The sequence below is a fragment of the Gymnoscopelus microlampas genome (genome assembly GCF_963454915.1).
Source record: "Gymnoscopelus microlampas genome assembly, chromosome: 12".
Taxonomy (NCBI): Eukaryota; Metazoa; Chordata; class Actinopteri; order Myctophiformes; family Myctophidae; genus Gymnoscopelus; species Gymnoscopelus microlampas.
This window is the reverse complement of record NC_139949.1, coordinates 33,072,088-33,097,440: the sequence shown is the minus strand read 5'-3', so window position 1 is coordinate 33,097,440 and position 25,353 is coordinate 33,072,088. Positions and strand designations below refer to the sequence as shown.

General features: G+C 41.4%; 1 protein-coding gene across 1 annotated transcript in view; it reads left to right on the top strand.

Moving 5' to 3' along the window:
* Window positions 1–4,473: 4,473 nt before the first annotated feature.
* Window positions 4,474–25,353, top strand: part of LOC311057303 (roundabout homolog 2-like) — a gene marked incomplete at its 3' end in the record, with an annotated part of 108,851 nt that continues 87,971 nt past the window's right edge. The window contains exons 1-2 of the mRNA XM_084074258.1: window positions 4,474–4,537; window positions 10,011–10,337. Coding sequence (XP_083930384.1) covers window positions 4,483–4,537; window positions 10,011–10,337 — 382 coding nt within the window. The 5' untranslated portion in view covers window positions 4,474–4,482. The remainder of the gene's footprint in view (window positions 4,538–10,010; window positions 10,338–25,353) is intronic.

Below are 25,353 nucleotides of genomic sequence, written 5' to 3'. Positions count from 1 at the left end.
CGAATGACTCGCAAAGCGACTGTGGGCTGGCGAACACCTGATCACTTACATTTCAAATCACAACCTTTGATTGACTGTTGATGTAAACATAATTGACACATCGCATTAACAATCACACGTTGCGCATTACAGACCAATTTGAATTACAGCAATCTGACAGAAAGCTGGAGAGGGGTAAACAATGAATTTGTATGAGAGAGAGAGGGCGGAAGAAAGTAGGGACAATGTACAATTGGTAATCACTTGCTGTGCTGCTGTTTTATGGCTCTAGGTAGTAATATCACTGAATACATTTTGTGTTTTACTGCACCATTATTATTAGGGATTAGGGAATGATCCTGGTGGAGATTTGCACTCTACTGTGTGCACTTTTCTAGTTAGAATCTATGACACATGGTTGAGACATTCTGACAATCTCATACTGTAGGGGCAGTTTGGCTATTCAGCTGCGGGCATAACGAAATATTGTGTGTGTGTGTGTGTGTGTGTGTGTGTGTGTGTGTGTGTGTGTGTGTGTGTGTGTGTGTGTGTGTGTGTGTGTGTGTGTGTGTGTGTGTGTGTGTGTGTGTGTGTGCGTGCGTGCGTGCATGTGCAGTTTGGCTATTCAGCTGCGGGCATAACAAAATATAGTGTGTGTGTGTGTATATATATATATATATATATATATAATATTATTTACACACACACACACACACACACACACACACACACCAAGTTCACATTACAAGGACCATTGAGTTGCATCGGAACAGTAGAGGTGTGTGCCTAGAGCAAGGGAGAGAGGATGTCTTCATTACATGACACCAAATCTACTCAGTATAATGACAGTTTCAAGCTCAGTCTCAGAAATGATATGTTGCCATTTGATAAAGAAAAATAACTTTTGACCTTCCTTTGAAATACTGTAGGCTTCCAGCTTTGCTCATAGTAACATTACAAAATTTCAATGATACAAACTGAGTTATTTTGGTAATGTGTGTCCTTTTCCAATTCATGTATAGCTTGCTGGACAGGCCTAGACATACCCCAGTGGGTATACATGGCCTTTATTTACAGTGTATTTAAAAGGTCTCATCTAACTAACAAATACCCTGTCTCACAAGCCTAAACATGGAAAATAATGGTTGTATTTAGCTGTAGGGCCTGCATAATTGAGACGTGAGAAAGGTTGTGCAAAGAGAACACTGCATTTAAAATACAATGTGATTTTTCTTTTTCAAACTTGCCACACAATGGTGTAGGCCTTGTGCCAAGTGGGTTGTGTTTGAAAGTGTATTGCATAGGAGAACGACAGCTGTGTGCATTTGGTAGAGCGCATGTGTTATATGTGGCAACAAGGATTTGTATTTCTGCTGACCACAACTGCAATAAGGTGGGCCAGAATTAATTCACAACCTATATTAAGCCATCTAGACCCAAATTCATGGCAGGCCTTCAGTTTAACATATCTGACAGACAAGTTTGAAAATGACGTTTTCCTCTTAGCTATTACAGAATCTGCTAGTTCCATTGACCCGAGTTACTGTATGTTGAAGGCTTGTACAATAGTGAGCATATTATGAAACCCACTGAAAGGCATGGCCTCCTCTTGTTAACACAATGGGATTGAGATGCCACGATAAGAGCAGGAAAACTGTCCTTCTTTGATCGGTGAGATAGATCCACGCAAGTTAAGTGATTTTGTTCATTTTGCACCTCTGTAATGCAGTTTGGATGTAGTCATCATCCACAATTATCATTCGATCTACTCCTCTGGATGTCAGGCCAAAAATGGTTTAATTTCACTCCCTGGATCAATAGTGCCTGATACAAGCCCATCTCATTCTCATCTCATGGCAATGCACTGCATTTATAATGCTATTGACAATATTGACCCGTATTGACGAGTGTGCAGGCTAAGCACCCCAGGCAATGAGCAGAAATGAAGCGTAATTTCTTTACTGCTGTACACCTTTCTAACAGCTTATGATCACCATGAATGCAGAAATAAAATGAAGACCTGAGAGTTTTATGTAATGTATTAAATGTTTGTTTTTGTGTACTGAATAGTACATTTGCTAATATGGAGCATAATGGGTTTAAATATTAAATAAACTGAAAATATATGTTAGAAAAAGTCATTTGAAGTGAGAGTACATTATCACTCACTTCCGCTCTTTCTCTCCCCCTCTCTGTTTATCGCACGCACGCACGCACGCACGCACGCACGCACGCACGCACGCACGCACGCACGCACGCACGCACGCACGCACGCACACACACACACACACACACACACACACACACACACACACACACACACACACACACACACACACACACACACACACACACACACACACACACACACACACACACACACACACACACACACACACACACACACAGTGAGAGAGAGAGAGAGAGAGAGAGAGAGAGAGAGAGATGTGTGTTGCTTATAAACAAGCAGGTCCACTGGCAATTCTATCATTACTACCTTGAGGCTTGAGTTAAATTAACACTTAGGATTTAGCAGTGCAGTATTATCTAGTCATTAGTGTAAGGTTGACACTTCCTTGCATTTAATTGATACAAAATCCCAATAACATTGCCAGCAATGTCTATGCAGAATGTAACACAGCTGTTGTTTAGAGAATGAGAAACTGCCTGTGTATCAGGGACATTTCCCCATTAAGAGCAACCTTGCTATTGAGAACAGAACTAATCCAATATTTATCTACTCCAATCTTTTCCTGTGAGGAAAGTGCACTCAGAAGTATAGTGGAGGTGGAGAGGGACACATCTGTAAAGCACCAGCATGACAAACAAACATTACCTGATTTTCAATTTTGTGGAAAAACAAAAAGATAAAGTACGATTGTCAATTATATTAAATGGCTGTGCCTCCTCCCATAAGTGCATTGATTTTTAAAGCTGGGTGCATCGAGTTCATCATTTTAATAACATTAGTAATCATCACGACCATCATCATCATCAACAACTGTTGGAGAAACTTAAAACAAAGCTTCATCCATCACATTGGGTGATGTGGTTACAGTTTCTACTGCTGTTAGCACATTATTCAATGTGATGGATTCAAAAATGGATGATGGCATTCTAATTATGCAGCCTGTAGCCTACTGGATGCTTGTAGCTACAACACAACTGTCAACAAATCGACAACAAAATGAGTTTCATTCCAACAGATGTTGAGACAGGCTTTCAGGCAAAAAAAAAGCCTATGTGTTATTTGTCTTAACTTGCAGCATGGAATACGAAAGAAAATTTTAAAAAACTCTACTCACAATATCGATTAGCGTTATTATACGGTTATGCTAGCCTTAGATCAAGACTATCATATATGTATTTTATCGAGTCTGACTTTTACTTTCGTATCTACGATAGTCTTGGCTAGCACCCCCCAGTGCGTCCTGCACTTTCACCAGTAAAGCCGGTACTTCTCCGTACATGTACAGATAAATATATAAGGTGCTTCCCCCGTTGCCCAAAATGTTAACTCACGCTTCGGAGTGTTTGTGCAATGTATTAGTCCGTATTTTTCAATAGATATGTGTTTTAATCGAGTCTGTGGCCGAACGCCACCCTCCCCCCTTGTTTACTTCCTGTTTACATTGAGTGTAATTCCGGCTTTCACCAGATACGCCCCGTCACTACCGCGCATTGAGGCGGGAACTTCCGACAGAATCCGACACAGGCGGGATTAAAACACTTCTTTATTGACAAATACGGACTATTACATTGCACAAAGACTCCGAAGCATGAGTTAACATTTGGGGAAACCGTGTAAGTTCCTTATATTATTTTTTTTGTAAATGTACGGAGAAGTACGAGCTTTACTGGTGAAAGTGCAGGACGCACTGGGGGTGCTAACCAAGACTATCGTAGATAATAAAAAAATCAATTTCGATAAAATACGTCTATGATAGTCTTGATCCAATGCTGCGGTTATGCAGAATTAGTAGGTACAAAAATGAGTGATATGTGATAAATTGTTCTCCCGGGGCAGTGGAATAAAGAGGAGGGGCTGCGCAGCTATTCACCTCTGATTGAATCCTATAGGCACCTTTCTGCTCGCAGCCTCTACAACTTGTCCCGCATCAGGATGGATGCGTTTCCCTGCAGTCGGAGACACGGTAAAACAACATGAGAAGATACGGCCAGGTCGGTGCGGCATCATATCATTAGTAACGGGAATATTTGATGATAGACGTCGGCAATTTGTTACAATTGGTGACTGCAGAAAATCCCAACGTGTCTGTCGACGATCACACTGACTGACTGCTCCACCGGCGCGCTCTTGGATGAGCTGAATGGACATGTGTTGTAGTGGATGGTCTGATCGCTCGGCGCGTTGATACAGTGCATTAAACTTGAACCCGTTAAAGTCGCTTGTATAGTCGCACAATTCGAAGGGATCGGTTGCTTTTTGGGGGAAAAGAGGAATTGATGTGCTGATAAGCTTTACAGGGCCAATATGCCAGTATGGGTCCCCTACGGTTTGTGTTTCTCTGTGGACTGCTGTATACCCAAACCAACGGTAAGTTTACAAACGCGTTTTGATTGATTGATTGATTGGTTGGTTGGTTGATTTATTTGATTGATTGATTGAATACTTTATTAACAGTTTGCAAAAAGAGCACAGAAAGTACAGTTCTATTCTATATTCCAAAGGATGCTACAAGGATTAAACCCAGGAAAGCACCATGGCTTGTTTCCGTTGGGGTCCATGTGTAGGATATTAATTTCATCGAAACATTTAATGACAGTGCGTGTGATTAAAATGACTTATGGGCAACAATGTTTCTTATTATTATGGCAAATAACACTTACACTCATTGATCTAAAGCTTATTAAACGCAATACTCGTGCCAGCTCAGTGGCTGCATGCGTGCGTCAAGTGCATGCGCCCAGACGATAGTGTGTAGGCTACTGTTACACCAAATCTATTTTGTATGGGGTTTCTCGTGAATTCTTGTGTTTTGTTTGGTGCAAAAGCGTGGCTACTACACTGGACGATTCACTGCTGGTCAATTTGAATCTTAAGTCAACATTGAGATAGGTTAGACCAGTGGTTCTTAACCTGTGGGTCGGGACCCCCAGGGGGGTCCCCACATGATTGTGGGGGGTCCCCAGGTGACAGTGAAGTGACAATTTAAGGACTTTTAAGACCTTTTTAATACCTTTTTTTTTTACCATTACAGCATCAAAAGTAATCAACAAACTATAGCCTACTGTAAAAACTGGTCAAACTATGGCCAAATTGTCACATAATATAAGAAACATTTGAAAATAGCCGATTTACAAGCTCACAACGCCTCGCAACGGGAGGGGTTGTGAGCTTGTAGATCTGCTATTTAGCATTTATCTGGGGGACCCCAGTTCAAATATGATTATAAGAAATATGGGGGGGAGGTCACGGCCTGAAAAGGTTGAGAACCAGTGGGTTACACTGTGCTTTAGGGTCGTGCTGTTTGTTTCCTCCTGAGACTGTGACTGAATACAACCACTGTATAAGTTCCCCATCATTTCATCAGCTAGCCTATTGCTTTGCAATAGCATGTTTTCACTCGCCTGTTGACAAATATTCATGGTTGACATAGTCACATTACAACTTTTGTTTGTGTGTGTGTGTGTGTGTGTGTGTGTGTGTGTGTGTGTGTGTGTGTGTGTGTGTGTGTATGTGTATGTGTATATATATATATATATATATATATATATATATATATATATATATATATATATGTATGTATGTGAATGTTTATCCAACTTATAGTTAATCCACAATGTTTAGACATCACATCACTATGTCTGGACGAATGCTAGTCTGGTGGTTATAATTATTGTCTGTATGGCCTAGCTCAAGGAGTTGCTGACAGGCAGATGGTAGACCTTATGTCCTATATCTAACATGTCTCATGAGCCATGGAAAATATGCTTATGTATAGTACTGAAACTTGACAGCGGTAGAAAGCACTGTCAGCAGGTTACACATGTGTGCACCCTTACAGTATGTACCTGTATTTGTAAAAGCACCTACTGTTCATTCTAGCTGTATTGTGAAGATATTCCCTGTTTTATGGTCTATCTAAGTATCTATGGTTAAGGTCTATGTCTAAACAAAGTGTAGAACATTGTTGTAGGTGGAGCACCAGTGTAGAACTGGAGTGGTGACCAGCACTTCTATGGACTCTGAGAGTAGATAAATACAGTGGGTGGTGTTCCCTAGGTACCTGGATAAAAGCTTTCTAGAAGTGTCATGGTCCTACAACTGTAACTCCACAGGGCATCTACAGTATGAGAGAGTATTTAGCATCTTGATAATGCTGTGACATGCAGGCTCTAACTCACACCCCTTTCCTGTAACATCCAAGCCAATGTTTTCATTGTATGCACCGCACTCATCATGATAGCGGAAGGAACAGTTATAATGCGAATTCAGACTGACACTGCATGCCAAAATGACACCTCTTAACCTGAAGCAGTCATGGTCTTCTGGTGATTTTCTTTACTACCTCCCTGCGGGATTTCATCTTAAAGTCATCCACTAGATTGTGATTGCTGTGACTCCACCCTTCTTTGTCCCTGGACTTTTCTCCCCTGATATAAAACAAATACAATGGGCTCAGTGCTATTGAGAAACAAAAACAAAAAATTGTCTGTTACTGATTACTAGTGTCGGTCAAATCCTTACCTTATTCCCTCTAGCTACAACGGTCAATGTCGTACATGGTAGACATTTCTGTGTTGACATTAGCAGCATGCAGCTCGTATTTCAACGGAACAGAGTAAACAAATACAATAAAATAGAGGGCCCACTGTGTACCTCAAGGCAATGGCCTTGAGGTACACAGTATTATTATTTTAGTCACAGAATATTTCCATGCTTTAAATTTGAATTTAAATTTACTCAGGATAAGAATATTCTTCATGATTTTTTCCCTCCTTTTTTCCATCTCTTTATTCTTTTCCAAATAGATGTCATTTAGTTAATGGGATACATTTAAATAAATTTGAAGCATACAGTAGGTGCGCGATATAATGTGCCCATAGGCAGGCAGTACCAGCTCCACTCATTATAATGATGGACACCTGCTTAATGGAGGCATTCCAGAAGTTGTGGCAATTCAGATGTTGGACACCTGCCTGACTGGAAGGATTTAAGTTATTGTTTGAGGAGGACTGTCAGTCTAGACCAATCTCATGCATATTAATAGGAAACATGACAGTTATATATATGGATAGACTTAATAGCTTTTAAATCTAAGCACAGAAATGTTAATGTTTCATATGTACACTGTATATAGTATATCTTTTTTCAGTCATTCTTAATTGTCCAATAAAGAGCCAATTAATAATGGCTGAATGATGAACTTGGCCTGAAAGCTGCCAGTTAAATTGCTCAAGTGAATGGAACTGGGCTGATATAAGCCTAAATTGATGTGACAGTCAGAGCGTAGGAGGTACTGTTTTCATATAGTTTCATTTTCACTGTACTTGACTGCTGCTCAATTTCTGTCAAGTGTACTGTACCAATGACATTTTTACTCCCAGGCATATACCTGTCTGGGACTCTGGGTATAGTGCAATGCTGTACTTTGGAGAAAAGTTATAGCTAATTGCATTGGATGGGAATATTGTCGATCTAGAGAAAAGTTTTATTTTATTGTCCATTCACTTAGTTAAAAAATTAGCATTTTGTTTCGTGAGTGTTTTCGAAGAAGCTTAAGTTATGGATGGCCATAATTGTCAGTTTTTAGTGTGCTATACGACTGACGGCAATCTTTTGGCAAACCTATGAGCAGCCATATATTAGAAGACTAATTAAATGAGAGCAGCTCTTTTTAGACACTTATCTTGGTTGCTTTTATTTAGTTTATTGATCAACTATGTCTTCTTAGCTGATAAGTCTCTTCCGATATTGTTAAAATTACGGAGTTAAACACCTACAGTCCTCCATTAAGCCCATTAAACAGTGAGGAATGAGTGACTAAGCAATTAGAGAACAAGTGAGACAGGCTGTCATTTGGCACAGTGGATAGGTGGCTGCATAGAGGTACTTATCAATTACGATGGCTGAGTGTTTCCATTCTGTTCATTTATTTTGTGCAGATGAACGTAAATGTTATCGACAAAAAACAATCCTATAGGGTAATCAAGCCAATTTAGATACGTAATCTTTCACTGTGGTTTGGGGTGATAGCCCCAGGGAGTTATCTATTAACGTATTCCTATGATAAAGGCCTGCATAAACAAGTCCTGGTCATGTAGTAAGTGCAAAACGTCAGTCTCCTTTCATATCTGCAGGTGGGCAGTTCCAAGATGTAGGTACTGCAAACGTCTCAGATTCAGAAACTCATTCTCCAGTGTCTAGCATTCAGAGGTCTACGCATGTGCACAAATACTAATTGGACTGCCTGGATTGTCGGGGGCATAAAACTGTATAAATATCACATTTTAAATCTAATAGTGTCCCCCTCTGTGGGTCTAGAAATGGAAGCACTGAGCTGTTGTGCATACCTGATTTCAGAATTGCTGGATATAAACCTTGCCAATTGAATTTGCAGGCCACAATGTTTCCAAACAGTTTGATTCAGAATCAAGTCTCTGTACCAGCCAGGGGTGTCTTTTCAGTGTGTGTGAGAGAGGTTGTAGAATCCAGGAGAAATATAGTGATAATTGTACTCCGATACATTTGTACACTCTCAGTTACAAATTGATAAATGAACACTACTGTGTATTTTGCTGTTTACTGTTGAATGTTGTGAAAAATTGCCATTTCAGTAAGTTAAATTGACCATAATCGTTTTCATCCTCAAGGCAAAAAAATAAAAAGATTGTTGATGACTCTTTGATCACAAGTTTAGTTTCATTGAATTAAATTAGCTCTGAACTAGGCAGGAATGACATTCGACTAAGCCACCAGCAGACTAGAGCGTCCACGTCCTCATACAAATGTATGTCCATAGCGGTTGACATAATCTGATTTAATGAGTTCATTTTGTCTTTATTTACATCATTTTTACACCAAACAACATTGGCTTCATATTCGTGGTTGCATTCATCAACAGAAAAAAAGAGTAAAATACAGGGCAGTAACGTACTCAAACACTTTTCATGTGGTATTGCAGAAATAATTAACAGGCTATAGCAATCAATATTACAGCCCGTGTGTTTATGTAATTCCCTTGCACAGAAATACATAAGGGTGTTGTTATATTCCATTTGTCAGCCTGGGAGTAATGCAATGAATGAATTATAAGATGCTGACGGATACGGTTCTAGATTAGGCTGAAGAGGTTGGAGGCAGTGGAGGGTGGAAGTGGGTAATGGCATCAAGCATGTGTTTCCCAATGTGAGCTGCTGTGGGGTCTGTCTTACCGTCTTCAGCTCCTACCTGGCAGACACTCTGAGGACACTGCTGCTTATGTGCTCATGGCAAAATACATGCATTTAGAGAGAGAGAGAAAGAGGGAGAGATCTCAGAGGAAGTGGAGACAAATTCACATTAAAAATGTGCTGAAAATGCTGTATAACAATAACTGTTATACACCCCACTGAGACATATTTTTTTATATCAACTCCTGATTCAGTGTGCTAATAAAACTAATGAGAAAAAGCTAATGAGATGTAATGGCTCTCTGGGTCTATGAATATGAAAGCCTGTGTATCATGATGTCATATATGGAGAACAGTCATGTTGGCCTCTCATCTCAGTGATATGTGATGATCATTGTTTTTCATAACTGTGATGTCAGAGGGGTCTTACTGTACATACTTACTGTACAGTGGACTGTAGTATATTGTGTATGCACAGTATAGACAGTGACAATGCTGTTGCAGTCAGAGATGAGATTTATTTCTACATTTGCTGTTTATCAATAATTTCAAATGCTTGCATGCAGTTTTAGAGTTGCTTCATTAGTTGATATATATTTGTACGATTATCATTTTGGAGGACATTATGGGTGTCTGGATCTACAGGTCACTCAAAACATCTGTTCTCCCCTCAGGATCTCGTCTTCGCCAGGAGGACTCCCCGCCCCGCATCGCGGAACACCCCTCTGACCTCATCGTGTCCAAAGGGGAGCCGGCCACCCTCAACTGTAAGGCGGAGGGCCGTCCTCCCCCCACAGTGGAGTGGTACAAAGATGGGGAGCGCGTGGAGACGGACCGGGACAACCCCCGCTCTCACCGCATGCTGCTACCCAGCGGCTCCCTCTTCTTCCTACGCATCGTCCACGGACGACGCAGCAAACCCGATGACGGCAGCTACGTGTGTGTGGCCCGCAACTACCTGGGGGAGGCAGTAAGCCGGAATGCCTCTCTAGAAGTAGCATGTAAGTCAAAGTCTTGTCAGTTTCTATGTTTTCATGACCCCCCCACCCCATTTTTGGGACAGTTTAGCTGTTGCCAATTCCCCCTGTGACTGCAGTCCGCGGTCCAGCTAACCGAACTGTTTGATCACCACCCGCCTCCTCTGATATACATGGAGTCACCAGTTGCTTCTTTTCATCTGACAGCGAGGAGTTTCAGCATAACATGCACAGCGTGCCCGGCCAAGCCGGAGGGACCACAGCTGGGAATCCAACCATGGCCTCTGCTGTGGAGGGCGTGGGCCGTTTTGCCGATTCAATGTTTTTGCTGAATTATGTTTTTAATGGATTTTGCTTTGTGTGTGTGTGTGTGTGTGTGTGTGTGTGTGTGTGTGTGTGTGTGTGTGTGTGTGTGTGTGTGTGTGTGTGTGTGTGTGTGTGTGTGTGTGTGTGTGTGTGTGTGTGCGTGCGTGCGTGCGTGCGTGCGTGCGTGCGCATGTATGCACTGTATGCAATTTTGGGCAAGCCCTAAGGCCTGTGGTAACTCAATACTGTCACTTTGCAGTGACCAGGATTATGATCTCGAGGTGGATATTACCACAACTGGGGTTATAAAAATCTTATTTTAAAAATGAAAGTATTAACAATATATATTTTGTTTTTGATATCCATCAGCCTTTTGAATAATGGTCTCTGGAGAGAATAGTGTTGGGGCTAAATGAGGTGTAGTATTGTGCAGTCCCCTTGAGGTGCGTGTTTGTGTAAGGGGGAAGGTATCACTGTGTTTTATGGTGTGTGTGTGTGTGTGGTGGAGGGGGGGGTCACACATAGAGCGCCGCCCATATGTAAGAAGTGAGACCACCATCCATCATCATCAGAGAAACATGACATTACCTATTTCATAGAAACATGTTTGTGTGTGTGTGTGTGTGTGTGTGTGTGTGTGTGTGTGTGTGTGTGTGTGTGTGTGTGTGTGTGTGTGTGTGTGTGTGTGTGTGTGTGTGTGTGTGTGTATCTATGTGGAGAGATTGAGAGAGAAGACTAGACTAGAGTGAGAGCAAAAGAGAGATAATTTATTTGTGTTTTCATCTGATTCATGCATACTTGGGTGTATATATACACACATGTGTATCCAAGTATGTGTGGATTGTTGAGAAGACCTGTTTAGGTGACCTGTTGGAGTTATGTATGGGCCAGCAGTGCTCCAGGGACTGTGAGAAAGAGTGCAGGATTTTAACCTAGCTGACTCTCACCCATCTCTGTTTAGATTTGGAGAGCTACAGGCCGCTCCCAGCCAGCTCTCTCCCCCACACAGGGAGAGAGAGGCTCTGGGCGATTCACGTTTCCATTATGTGCTAAACTGAGCTGAATTCTTGCCATGAACAAGATGCACACACACACACACACACACACACACACACACACACACACACACACACACACACACACACACACACACGCGCGCGCATATAAACGAACACTCATATGCACACATAGCCACACGCACACATAGACGTCGCCTCCTTTCATCCACTTCTAGAAATACGAAGTAGTCAGACCAGAACAATTGATTTGAAATCCCCTCAATATCTAGCAATTCATGCAGCATATCTGCTCATGAATAGAGTTTTAAAGTCCTGTAGAATAGTGTTTTTCCTGCACAGTAAAATCCTCAGTGTTAATTTATCCATTTGTAACTCAAATGTAACCAAATGGACCTGAACGGGTGAATGTTTTTTTTTTTTTTAAAGAGAGCCTTTAGGGAAAATGTGACCTAATGACTTGTGTGTGTGGTGTATGCTTTAATGCCCACCGTGAGAGTTGAGTAAGAGACATTTCCCCTTGTGATTCCTTGCTCAACCGGTCTGTGAACTCATGCCATAGAGAGTTATAGCTGCTATATGTGCCTGGTGTGACCAGCACTGACCCCCCTCACCCACTCTGGATGTGTGTTTGGCTTGAGCTGGGCCTGATAGACACAAAAAATGAAAGGGAAAACATGCCTCCTGCCTTCTCTGTACAAGGCACATGGATTGATGGATATAAGCTATTATTATTTTTGTGTGGGGTTTATTCCCATCTGCATTCTCTTTGTTGAATTGTCTTTTCATTAGCACCAACTCTCTGCTTCTTTGCACCCGCTGTTTCATGTTTCTGGCTTTTAACCAATGTCCTGGAAAAAGATTTAGGGATTTTCACATGAGGAGCGACACAACGCCTACATTCTCGCTATGATCGGCGAGGTCGCACAGTGTTCCTCATGTCATTAGACGTCTTTCAACGTAATGCATCACGTACAAAAAGCACAGGCGGTGCGTGAGACGAGCACATGACAATTTTCACTTGTCTGCTTGTCACTGTGCCTGTCATTTTGCCCACGCTGAACGCTCGTCTCTCATTGAAATTGAATTAGTCACTTTCCGTGAAAAGCCCATTATGGTTAACCACTTTCAAGCATTATAGCCAAAATGTTTCAAAAATGTATCTGTATTAAAATTGAAATGTTCGAAATCTTTTGAAAATAGCATATCTACAATCTCACAATACAGCTTGTAATTGTACGGAAAAGTATATAGGGCATAAGTGGTTGTGGAAGTTATTTTAAATAATGCACAAATCGGTCCACAAATCAGAACTGTTTGCATGTATGCTTGCAGTGTTTGGGTGCATTAAAGTGAGTTACAAGCAGAGATGATTTATTGATAACCCACAGTTTCTCTTTAGCTTGGTTTTCCAAAATGGAAATAGCTCATCGTTGTTTTGCTTGTTAAATGTACTCGGTGTGTCTGTTTCACTGCACTGTGTTGGTGATGTCAATGGGCTTCCTTGCCTGGGGCTTGGCTTTTACCACTTTAAAACTGGCATTCCTATTATAACATTTTCAAATTCTTTCAAAATGTAAAAAAGACTCAACGTGTCACAACGCGACAACTTTTGAGTTTGTACTGTATATTGGCCATTTCTGAATATCCAAATTATACAATAGGGCTTACGTGATTAACCGGGGAACTGAATAAAGCCAACGCTGCCTGCCCTGAGGCCTTCTTGCTTCTGTAATTCAGACTATCAGGGCTACAGGGCTGCATCAGGGCTACAGGGCTGCATAATCATATGACTCCATCAGGACCCACAAAGGTCCCTCCAGAATCTTTTCAGCACAATTCTTTGTCTTATATGCAATGCTGCGGGACGAGTGGGAGGGAGTGGACAGCCATGTAGGGGTCTTCTGAAGGAATGGCAAGCTAGTCCAATTCACACAGTATATCCCACAATTTTCTAAAAGGCTATACAGGCAGCTTGCAGATATAGGTGTAGAATGCCCGTCAGGCTAGTAATAGTAGCTGCAAGGGGGAGAAAATCAATTGTATTGGACTTTAAGCTGTCTATATTTTTAAATGATAATTGAAGGAACATTAAACATCAAAGTGACCTAGAATACCAGAGCTATGGCAGAATGGTTGCATATTTAAAAAAAAAAAAGATGCATAATTTAAGTCGGGCAGACATACATGTATACATCACTACTGTGCTTACACCATACTTCATCTGACAGGAGCTTAAATACAAAAGGGGATTGTCATGAATGTCTATTTTCATGAATAAAAGAAGAAGAAAAGGAAATAAACAGTCTAAAAAAATGTCTAAACACTAACAGTGAGATAATAACTCCATAACTAGCAGATAATATTTATCAGTGCCGTTGTCTGTGCATTAACATAACATCAAAACCCACCGCATACTTAAATGTAGCTATTTTAACAGAAGCATGTTTTTCTTGCGGCTGCCATTAATTCCAGTACGGTTTGCCTTACAGTAAACTTGCCTCACGGTTCACAACTACATTGCATCACTGTCAAACTGTTTTCCCCCCGGTTCCAGCAAGTATATATTTGCAGATTCTTGCAGCTGTAGATGTTATCCGGCATTGTATGTTGACAGAAGCAGTGACATGCCAGGTTACCAGTAATCCAGGATGATTTGGTGGCAGCTTCTTCTTGCATGCATTATAGGTGGAAATGACAAAACCCACCGCATATCAGTGCAGTGTGTCATTTTTAGCCATGTCGAAATTCTATTTCCTGAAATAATTGTCTTTCCTGACACACATTTGACACAGAGGTGATAACCTAATTTACAGAAGAAGAGGGGGGAAAAAATCATTATTAGATTGGTCTGTAATGCTTGGCTGTTAAATTAGGGCGTGTTCTATGTTTTATTTGACATCACTGTTGCAGCATCAAGAATGTTCCTAATGTTTGATGGTCTATTGTTTAAAATATTAGTAGGAAGCTGCTTTCAATGTATCCAGTAACACCCAGTTAGGCAGCCAGTCAAGTTGTCATATCTCCAGTCTGTTTAGTTAAACACATGCAGCTGAGTGCTATTTCAGACGAACCCCCACAAACAACAATGTGACCTCCAGGCCACCAGCGGCCTGTGCTAATCATCAGAGTGACTGGCTGCTGATGGAATTGGGACAGCTCCTGAGTAGTTATAATAAGGGACGGAAGCGCTGCAGTGATGATGTGCTGAGAGGAGGCATGGAGAGCGTAGTGGGAATGCAAGGCTGTTGATTAAAATAAATCACAAAGTTTAAAAAGCCCACGCACGAGTGTTACTCTGTCAGACTACCCCAAGGGCATCAGAAGTGGAGCCAGACAGACAGACAATGATCAATCAATAGCGATTTGTCATTGTGTCAGTCAAAGCCCACCAGAAAGCCAGATTAACAGACTGAGACAAAGTCAAATGCTGTATTTTCAATATGCTGTGGAACGTGTCCACACATGCAGCCTTTTAACACTTGATCCCAAGGATCATTATCATACGTTTGGGGTAAATTCATTTGATTATTGTGCTTTAAAAGCTTATATTTTTCTTCTTCTTTTTTTTTTTACTAAAAACCCAAATTAAAATAAAAAATAAAATTACATCTTATTGATCCCACAGGGTATTTCAGTTTTCAGCTTTACCCAGCTGATTGCTGCTCAGGCAATCAGGCTGTGCGCAGTTACGGGTTGAGTGTCTTGCTCAGGGACACCTCAACATATTGCCAGGGCCAGGAATCAAACCTGGGACATTTCTGTTTCTCAAGTGGCCTCTCTACCCATTCAGCTATGGCAGCCCAAGTGGTCATGAAAAGGCATTAGCACCTGCACTAAGGTTTATTGGATGCAGATACTGTGTGATATGTTATATGAAGGTTTAACTTGTGGTCAGCTATTAGTCAGCACCTGGCAGGGTGTGTAAGATTCTGGAAAATTGTATGCCTTGCAGTTCAGTGGCAATGCTAGTGGAATACACATTCTAGTGTTATCACCTATACACTCCAATCTCTCCCATTGATAACTCCTCAACTTTAGGGGTTGCCAGGCTTGTCGTGGACTGAGAATGTTAGGCTCGCTTGACAAAACCATCTGCAGTGAATCCAACAGTCAAAACCTTATCACTTGCTTACCGTCCTCTCATCAGACCACAATGGAATAATGAGTTGAACCCGGCTAGCCCGTAACTGCTCTTTCTGAACTATCTCTGCAGACAGACACATGCACACAAACTAAGCCTTGCCCAGGCAAATGCCCGATTGCCTTCATAGTAGAAAGTGCCCTTTTTCCATGAACTTCTCTCTTGTCGAACCAAACCGCAGTTACCGATCCGCAGTTGCTCTCTGACCCGCTTTCATTCAATACAAAGGCTATTCTAGGTCATTTTGTTGGCAGGGTTCCACATTTCCCCCTCGTAATAACTTTGGTTTTAGGACATGCCTAGCACGCCAAAAACTATGAACTTGCTCGTTTCCAGTGACAGACTGTAACTGGTTAATTGTTTTAGACACTTTCGTCAAGATAAACCATTTATGATATTGCATCAAATTTGCTGGTGTGAGTCTGCTCCTGTGATTCTATAGATTTATCTTCGCAAGCATGACACAGAATCTGAGATCACAAACCCAGATCACAAACCACAAAGGATTAATGAGTGTGGGGCCCAGCCCGACTGCCTGCACACTAATATATTAAATGTATAGACTTATGTTTGACTGTGTGTGTGTGTGTGTGTGTGTGTGTGTGTGTGTGTGTGTGTGTGTGTGTGTGTGTGTGTGTGTGTGTGTGTGTGTGTGTGTGTGTGTGTGTGTGTGTCTGTACACACACGGACAGAGGTGAAAATGTAGTCTAGGCGTGTCAGCTTGGCAAAGACAATAATACATCACTTCAAACTCAATATTAGAACTTCAAAGTTGTCGTGATGTAATGAATTGAATCCTCATATAATGCTGTGTGTGTGTGTGTGTGTGTGTGTGTGTGTGTGTGTGTGTGTGTGTGTGTGTGTGTGTGTGTGTGTGTGTGTGTGTGTGTGTGTGTGTGTGTGTGTGTGTGTGTGTGTGTGTTTGCTGATGGTAACAGAGCTATCTTTCCATCAGAGACACAAGGGGCAGGATGTAAAAAGCCTCTAATATACCTGGGGCTGCCAGAGAGCTTTTAATATAGTAAAAGCTTTAAAGGATTAAAAGGGTAATGAATGAGAAATGATGGAAGCCTCTGACAAGCTCATCCTTTTTTCGAAAAAAGGAAACGGCCATGAAGGCCTAAGATATATTCTTTTCCAGTTAGTGTAATGTGTTCACAGCAGCTATAAAGTCACAATTGTGCCATTGTGTGTGGTTGATGAGTGTGGATGTGTCACTCTCAAGTTAAAGTGGTAGTTCTGCAGTATACTGCTACACTTAAATAAAAATGGCAATGCTATGACGCAATAATATGGACTAGAGTAACTCATTTTACGTTTTTTATGTCTCAGTATCAGACATTAAAGCTGACTTTAACAGCTCACATTTAAAGGCGAGGTTCATCATTTTTTGTTTCCTGGCTTGTGCTCATTACATACTGTGTAGCACCCTGTTTCCCAAACAGTGTGCTACATTTGTAGCAACCCATTTGTGGGTTTCGGACCCGTTTTTATGGGTTGCGAGTATTTTTAATCTTTTGTTTCCTACATTTTGCTTTTAATTATCATTATTTCAAAATAAATAGCAAGGTAATCCCCCCCCCAAAATTCTACATTCTCATGAATATCTTTTCCCCCAAAGAATTTCATAAATAAATAAAAAAGGAATTCCATAAATTAGGAAAAAGAAGGAACTTGAACTAAAATGTTTTGGAACCATTGCTGTAGCAAATATGGTGGTGGCCTGGGCATGTCACTGGAACTAATTAATGCCTAATTTTTTTGGCTGAAGATAGATAAGGGGCTAGCATCTGGTGCTAAGTGGACCATGCTAACTCCTCGGAGGTCCTTGCATTATGTTGTTCAGTAAGTTAGCTAAGGGCTAGCATCTGGTGTTAACTGGACCATGCAAACACCTTTAAGAGCTCTGGTGCACTTTCATACCGTTGATTGGTAGAAGTCTATGTAGGATCTTAACAACCTTGCCAACTTGCAATATTACTGTATAAGTTATATTTCTTATGCCATAAAGAAATTACTCCATGCATGATTTGCACATATACTAAGTGCCACAAAGTTATTTTAAAATGAAAATATTTAAAGGTATAAATGAAATCCTGTAAACGTATGATGTGGCAATGAAAGTGAAGTTGAAGAAGTTGAAATGTTATGCAACTCTAAATTACATAACTGATAGATGGATAGAGAAACACTTTAAAGGGAAACTTGGGGAAACATAATTCAGAACCCCAAACTAATTTGACTTCAGAGGACATGTGCCATCCATTGCAATAGGATGGGACAAAATTAAAATGTATTATTACCCATAATGTAGTTCCTTCATAGGATTCTCTTCTATTTTCCTTGAATCACTCTCAGATGTGCATTAGTCTGTTCTGTCAACTGCTGTAAGCTCTAGCTATCATCAAACACATTTGTGGAAGTCTAAATATTAATGAAATAGTGGCAAATATGAGCAGTTTGTGACTTCCGTGGGAGCTGAGTTCATACAGGCTGTGTTTAATAAAAGGCTCAGTGGTGCCCCGGTGCCTTAGCCATCTATCAGTGTAACAGTGTGTGTTCACAGGAGCCTCTGCTGTGGGACTCGCATCCTGCCAGTTTCCCCGTCTTGTGCAGTATCCTGCTAAACCTGATAGTACAGTAGAAGAAAACCTTGAAACAGCCATGTTTATCAGATGATAATATGGATGCATGTGTACTGTATGTGTGTGTGCATGTTAGTTGAATTTGGCAAATTCACATCCCTGTACAATGCAGTTGCAATATGATCAGACAAAATACATATGTTGCTGAATCAAATGATGTGATATAGGCTATGCAGCTGAATACAATGTATCATCTGTGATATCGTGACATAAGCTGTTATTGGCCATCTGAAGTTGAGCTGAAAATATAGGCTACTAGCTACAGTAGATATTTCTGCTGCTTTTGATATAGTAGGCAAAAATAAATGAAATGCATCTGCTTTGAGAACAGTTGGTTCTGAATTGATGGTATTTGCAGGTTTGCACTGTGTGTGTGTGTGTGTGTGTGTGTGTGTGCGTGTGCGTGTGCGCGTGCGCGTGCGCGTGCGCATGTGTGTGAGTGTGTTTGAGAGAGAAGTCACTTTCAGACATGTACTGTATCATGGAAGTTTTCCAGACTTTAAACGAAGGGGCTGTATGCATGAACGCAACATTCCGGCTCAGTAGGATCGGACATGCAGCGGACTTCATGCTGGCAGGACTCTTGAGTTATGTCCAATTTGGCTCATACCACTAGAAGTGTGACTGGACGCAGTGATTGTCCGGTGAATCTACATTCAGCGTGTGGACGTGTTGATGATGCTTCTATTGTCGACGGGTGGAGCCTCCCCTCCTCCCGAGGTGTTTGGAGAGTGAGAGAACTGGAAAGCAGTTGAATCATTTTGCTTTTTATTCGAGTTGGAAATATTCACTGATCAAACATAACGTCATCTCTTTGCTACTGCAGTAGCCTAGACACCTGACGCTTCCCTCCACAGTGGGTTATAGAGACCAATGTTCTCTGAGTTGAGTTGAGACTGCCATCTTTCAAGCTCAGAGGACGGCTTGTTTCAATTAAAAGTACGTCGTAGCTCGTTGTCTACATTAGGCCTACTATAGTAGGAAAGATGTTTCGTTTGTGTTTTGCGTGGGTGCATCAATGGTGCAATTCAATGTATCTCATTCTGTCATGGTCTGTGGAAGGAAATAAAAGAAGATTGCATTTGATCCTCGCATATCTCCCTCAGGTTGTGCCTGTGTTATATTTAAGTGGGAGTAGCTAATGTGTGCGTCTACTACTACCCAGACCCCGGCCCGCCCCTCACTTTATCAAACGGAGTATTTACCTTAATGTGTGAACGCAGCTGAAACGGACATTCTCCTGTTGCATGCTACATGTGTGAATGGCCTAAACTAGACAATGTCCCGATCTGATCCCCCAGACATTTTCCAGTGTTCATGTGAGAAAGCAGAGAGAGAGAGATAGGAAGGAGGCAAGGAAGGTTTATTTGAATAGCACATTTCACCACAAGGCAATTCGATATGCTTTTCATAAAACAAGCAAAGAAAACACATTATAAAAGGACATTTAAATTCAAGAAAAAGGAAGGGGGAAAATGAGTTAAACAACTGTCTCCTTAAAACACCTATTCAGGACACAGAGCAAAAACACAAGAGAGGGAGAGAGAGCTTGTATATTTTGTGCTTCTGAGTGTGACAAAGCTAAATGAGGTGTCTCAGCAGGATGATAATGGTTCATAATGGCTGCTGTACTGTTTTGATTGAAGTGCAGTCTGGAAAACTCTGCTTGATGTGTAAAAATGTTCAAGGGTTTGTGACGGATGGCAGACGTGGAGGATCAGTTAAACAATAACAAATGAAGGTAAAAGCAGGGGATTGCAGAGTTTCCATATGGGTGGGGACGGGAGAGGGTGGTTTGAAGGCAAAAACAGAAATGTGTAGTTGGTCATCAATCGCAGGTTGAAAACCCAGCCAATTTGGGGCATTTCTAAGCCATAATGTTAAACAATAACAAACGAAGGTAAAGGCAGGGGATTGCAGAGTTTCCATATGGGTGGGGAGAGGGTGGTTTGAAGGCAAAAACTGAAATGTGTAGTTGGTCATCAATCGCAGGTTGAAAACCCAGCCAATTTGGGGCATTTCTAAGCCATAATGTTAAAAGGCTATTGCCCCATCATTACTATTTTTCATTGTCATACTATTTCTCTGATATCTTGCAGCTGTGGAATTGTAGAAACCTACATACAGTACTGTGCTCCAGATACCCTTGTCTCTTCATGACATAATGCCACTAATTTGAGTGGTTCTATCCCCTCCCTTTAGCAGTCTCCATTCTGGCTGGGGTGGTAGAGACTGAAGAGCGTCAGCCAGCCAGAGGGGCTCTAGTAGTGGGTGCATTATTCATGTGGCCTACCCTACATACCATCTCATCTAGGCCAAGACACTTTTTCAACGGCTGAGTGTCACGTACCAGACTTTCCCCGATGCCTAGTCATTCACTTCCGTCACCATCACTCCATTCTGGGAATCTTAACTGAGCTACTCAATCCATTACCTCCTCCACAGTTCACAGAGCGGTGGAGAGAGGCAGCGCTCCGGTGGCATCAGGCTTACCCACTGTTCACACACCCCAGTGAGTAAAAAGGTACTGTAGAGAAACATCCGCCGGCTTGATTAATTTATGAAACCCACTGTATGCAGTGCTTCTCTATTCTCCCACTCCCACCTGAAACACATAATCTTTCTCTTTTTTTTCTTCTTTTTTTTTTTTTTTTACCATACTACAGTATGTCATTTTATGATCGCCGCGATGTTGCGTAAAGGAGACCGAGCAGCTTTATGTGTGCTGTCACAGTCCCTTGTACCTGTCGTTCCTCATCTGAGCCTTCTTTGCTGAAGCGTGGCGTGTCAGTTCAGTCTCTCCGCCATTTATAAAGGACATAATTACAACGTGGCAGCAAACAAGTATGCTTCTTGTCATTCTTAACAACGTGTGGGTGTCTCTATTATGAAGCACTCTGTGCTGTCCGTGTATCCACGGACATAAGCGTCGGTTGCCATGGGTGGCGTGAGGGCAAACAAATTAAGTGGATTCGCCGAATGAGCCGCATCATATTTTAGTATGTGTGATCCTCATACCCGGATTATTCACACTCTTCCCGTTCTTTCCTCATCCTTATACACTTCGAATACTCTATCTTCTGACATGTAGATGTATAGATAGACATTTATTGACCCCGCAGGAGAAATTCAGTTGCCAGAGGCAGCACAGCAGTTAAGTCAGAGATACAGAGTAAGAAAAAGTACTGTAAGATGCAGCAGGTACAGGAATAACATCACAAAAAGCACCATCAATAATGAAGCAACAGTAGTGCAGTAATGTAGTCTCACCCACCTGTTCACTATCTCTTCTGACCTCTTCTTACCGAGTTCCTCGTGTACCTCCCCCTACCCCTGACCCCTCATCCCTCACTTCCAGCTCTTCATGTCTGTCATGGTCTATTACCTAAACCCCGTGACATTTCCCCCAGCCCCTGTGATCCTCTGCTGTAGCGTGAGTTGCTGTTGTACATGCTCTTAACTATCTAGCATCTCTGGACTGTTTTGGTGCCTTCCTTCCTTCCGCCTCGTCCTTTTCTGTGCATCTTAACTCCATTCAGGCAGTGATCCAGCATCCACTTTCTCCACTGTGGTTGTTAAAGTCCTTCATCTGAGTAAACAAGTCAAGGAAAACATGTACGACCTGAACTGGAAAGCCGCCTGCAAATCCTCTAGGTAGACCTCTTTATATGCCAAGCCATCTTACACCACTTAAAATAAGCTCTTTGGGGACACACTGTGTCAAAGGTAGGTGTTTGAACTCTATTTATTTATTTATTTTTTCAAGTTGAAGTTGTTTACCTTCATGAAGTTCAAGTTATACCTTGGAGCAGCAGATAAGGTGCCACACAGTGTCTTTCAAAACATTACACTACTTTTTGTTGCATGCTACACAGTAAAATCTGCTGTGTTAATTTATCTATTTGTCACTCTGAGTAAAATGAACACCTTTTTCTAAGTGATGGTCACTGTTATCCAGCAATAGGCCAATGCAAGTTGTCGCTATCGGTTGGAAGCCTTGTATATCCAAACGTTTTTTTTATTATTTCAAAAACATTTTTAGATAGTGACAATAGCCATAATATTTACTCCCAACACAAAAAAACAAAAAAGTTGAAATATCGAGATACAAGATTTCTGCCCGCCCCGCAACGAAGTATGAATTCCAATTCATAGCAATCCAATTCATGAATTCCAATTCATTCCAATCCAAGCCTGATGCAAGCCATCAGGCTTTTACTTCACAAATGCATCCATTGATTAGTTAGGATGCAACACAATGGAGTCCCTTTTAAAGCTGCACTCCGGAAAAATGTTGGTCTAACCAATCTGTACGGTAGACTAGTCACTAGAGTATGATAATACAATATAACTAGCACATCTGCAGTGGTTGGACGTGTCCGCCTACTCTTCCATTGAGATATAGACCCTCGTGTCAGGTAGGATCCTACTGCCTGAAGTTCACAAGTGCAACATCTCCCCTGGCCAAGCTGGGATTCTGGTCTTGGACGAGTGGTAGGAATTTGGACTCTCATGGGCTTCGAATCTCGGACAGGGCATAAAAGTTACGGATTGAAGCTTTAAAAAGTAAAAGATGGCATAATATGTGTATTGTGGAAAATGTTGGATTTGCTTGGACTCACGCTCCAGTAGCTAATGTGCACTAGTCCATCGCTGCAGATGTTGTGTGCATGGGGACTGAAACTGCAGAGTGACCAACAGGGCCCAGCATGGATAAGAATGGACAATGTGTTCCAGAACAGATGTTTCCAGCCCCATGCATGTTTATCATTTGGGCTTTAATCTGGTCAGTGAAGGGCATTAGAGTATGTAGAAGGCAAGCGGAGGGTGGGGCATGAACCCCAGCTGTCTCCTCCCTGTGGAGAGAACCCCCCCCCCCCACTACCACTACTACTGTACCACTGCGTCCTCCTCAGTTTCACTTGCATGTTCTAGCCCCTCCCACATGATAGGCAAATGACACACACTATGTAATTGGCTCAGAATTAGGGCACATGGTTGTATTGTTGGACCAGTGGAGATTATGCACTATGCTTGAATCTGTGGAGATTATGCTGCGCTGGGATATTATGTGTCCATTTTCTCTGATTGCATCCCTGCATTATTTCTGTGCCATGGTGGATTCACTGTCACATTCACTGCCCTTTTCTCTTTTTCTCTCCCTAATGTTGTCCCTCCGTTTCTCTGCTCCTCCCTCTCTACACGGCAAAAGCCTCACTGTTAATTTAAAGGTAGGGTAAGTGATATTTTTTGGTTAAAACAAAAAGTATTTTGTTAAAAGGTTAAAGCACTATATTCTGATAGTAATCATTGCTATAGAGTGTTTGTTCAGTAACAGGAGTCTCCCCGTCTCTCCAGCTCTTTAATAAACAGAAAATACATTTTCCGGTAGGTGTCAAAATCTCAGCCAATCAGGAGAAAGTACCCATTTTTAAGCTTCATTTTTAGTGTTCCAGTTCCAATTTTGTCTGCTCATTTCTTAGTGTCATCACTTCCAATTTCACTTGTTTAATCTATATCCTGATTGAGTTCTCTATCCTGATTGGATAAAATTGGAAATGAAACTGAAACTGAAACGAAAATGCATTTTCTGTTTTATAAAGAGCTGGAGAGACAAGGAGACTCCTTTTACTGAACAAACACTCTATAGCAATGATTACTATCAGAATATAGAGCTATTTAACACTTATTTTAACCAAAGAAAATCACTTACCCTACCTTTAATGACTTTCCACCTGCGTCCATATTTTGGGCATGTCATTAGGTGGATATTTTCAATATTTTTTTTTTAAAGAATGGCATAATTGTTCACAAATAGACGATCTATAAGATCGTTGCGATCCGACACGTGCACTTGTAGATCAGCTATTTTCGAATAGCTGAAGTATAAAATAGGGCTTAAGAGGTTAACTCTGAGAGTGCAAAAATGGTGGGTCCATTTTTATGCTCGTGGAAAAATGGTTAACCCATTAAAACCGGGAAGCACCTGTGTCATTTTAGATTTTTGGGTTGGCTATTCAAAAACAGCAGATGTACAAGCTCACAGCGCGTCACTTCATGCCGCGCTGCGAGCTTGTACATCTGCTATTTTTGAACATTTTTTAAAAATCTTGAAAGTGTTTGAAAAATGTTGAATAATTTGGCATGCACGTGCGTGCGTACGCACACACACACACACGCACACACACACGCACACGCACACACACACACACACACACACACACACACACACACACACACACACACACACACACACACACACACACACACACACACCATAACACATTGAATGCTGGATTGTATGCCCTGGCGATGTTGGTAAACCATCAGAATAAAATAATCCAACTGTTCCAGAATTAGTCAAACCAGCAGAGAAGGCCATCTTTGTCTGTCAACAAAGGAGCATTATGAAATTGTTTGTAATATTGTGAAAGCATATGTTTTACTATTAAGCTGATATACCAAATGAAATATATTAAATCTGTTGTCTTGCAGTACAGCAGCTTACTGAAGGCTTCATCAAGACAAGTAGTACGGTCACTACAGTACTACAGTATATTACTATTTTCCATAACTTAATTCTGTACATAATACTGTATGTGAGGGCAGCACTAGTATTCTTTTGACTGAGCTTGGGAATATTCAATAAGCCTACTGGGTTCAGGTGGCACTTTAATTAATCTAACTGATCTGACCCTCATCAGTGATATTTTAATAGTGGAAAGCCTTTGGTTTAGACCAGCTAAATTAAACATTTTATGCATGTGACATTACCATCTAACTTTGACACTTTTGACTTTTTGTCTCCGCCAGGCCAAAGGTGTGGCAGAGACATTGCCCTATTATAGCGCCACCAGGAGGCCGAATTATGCAAAACACATTTTTTGATATTACTCCTACAGATTTTGTCCAAACATCATGAAAATCAG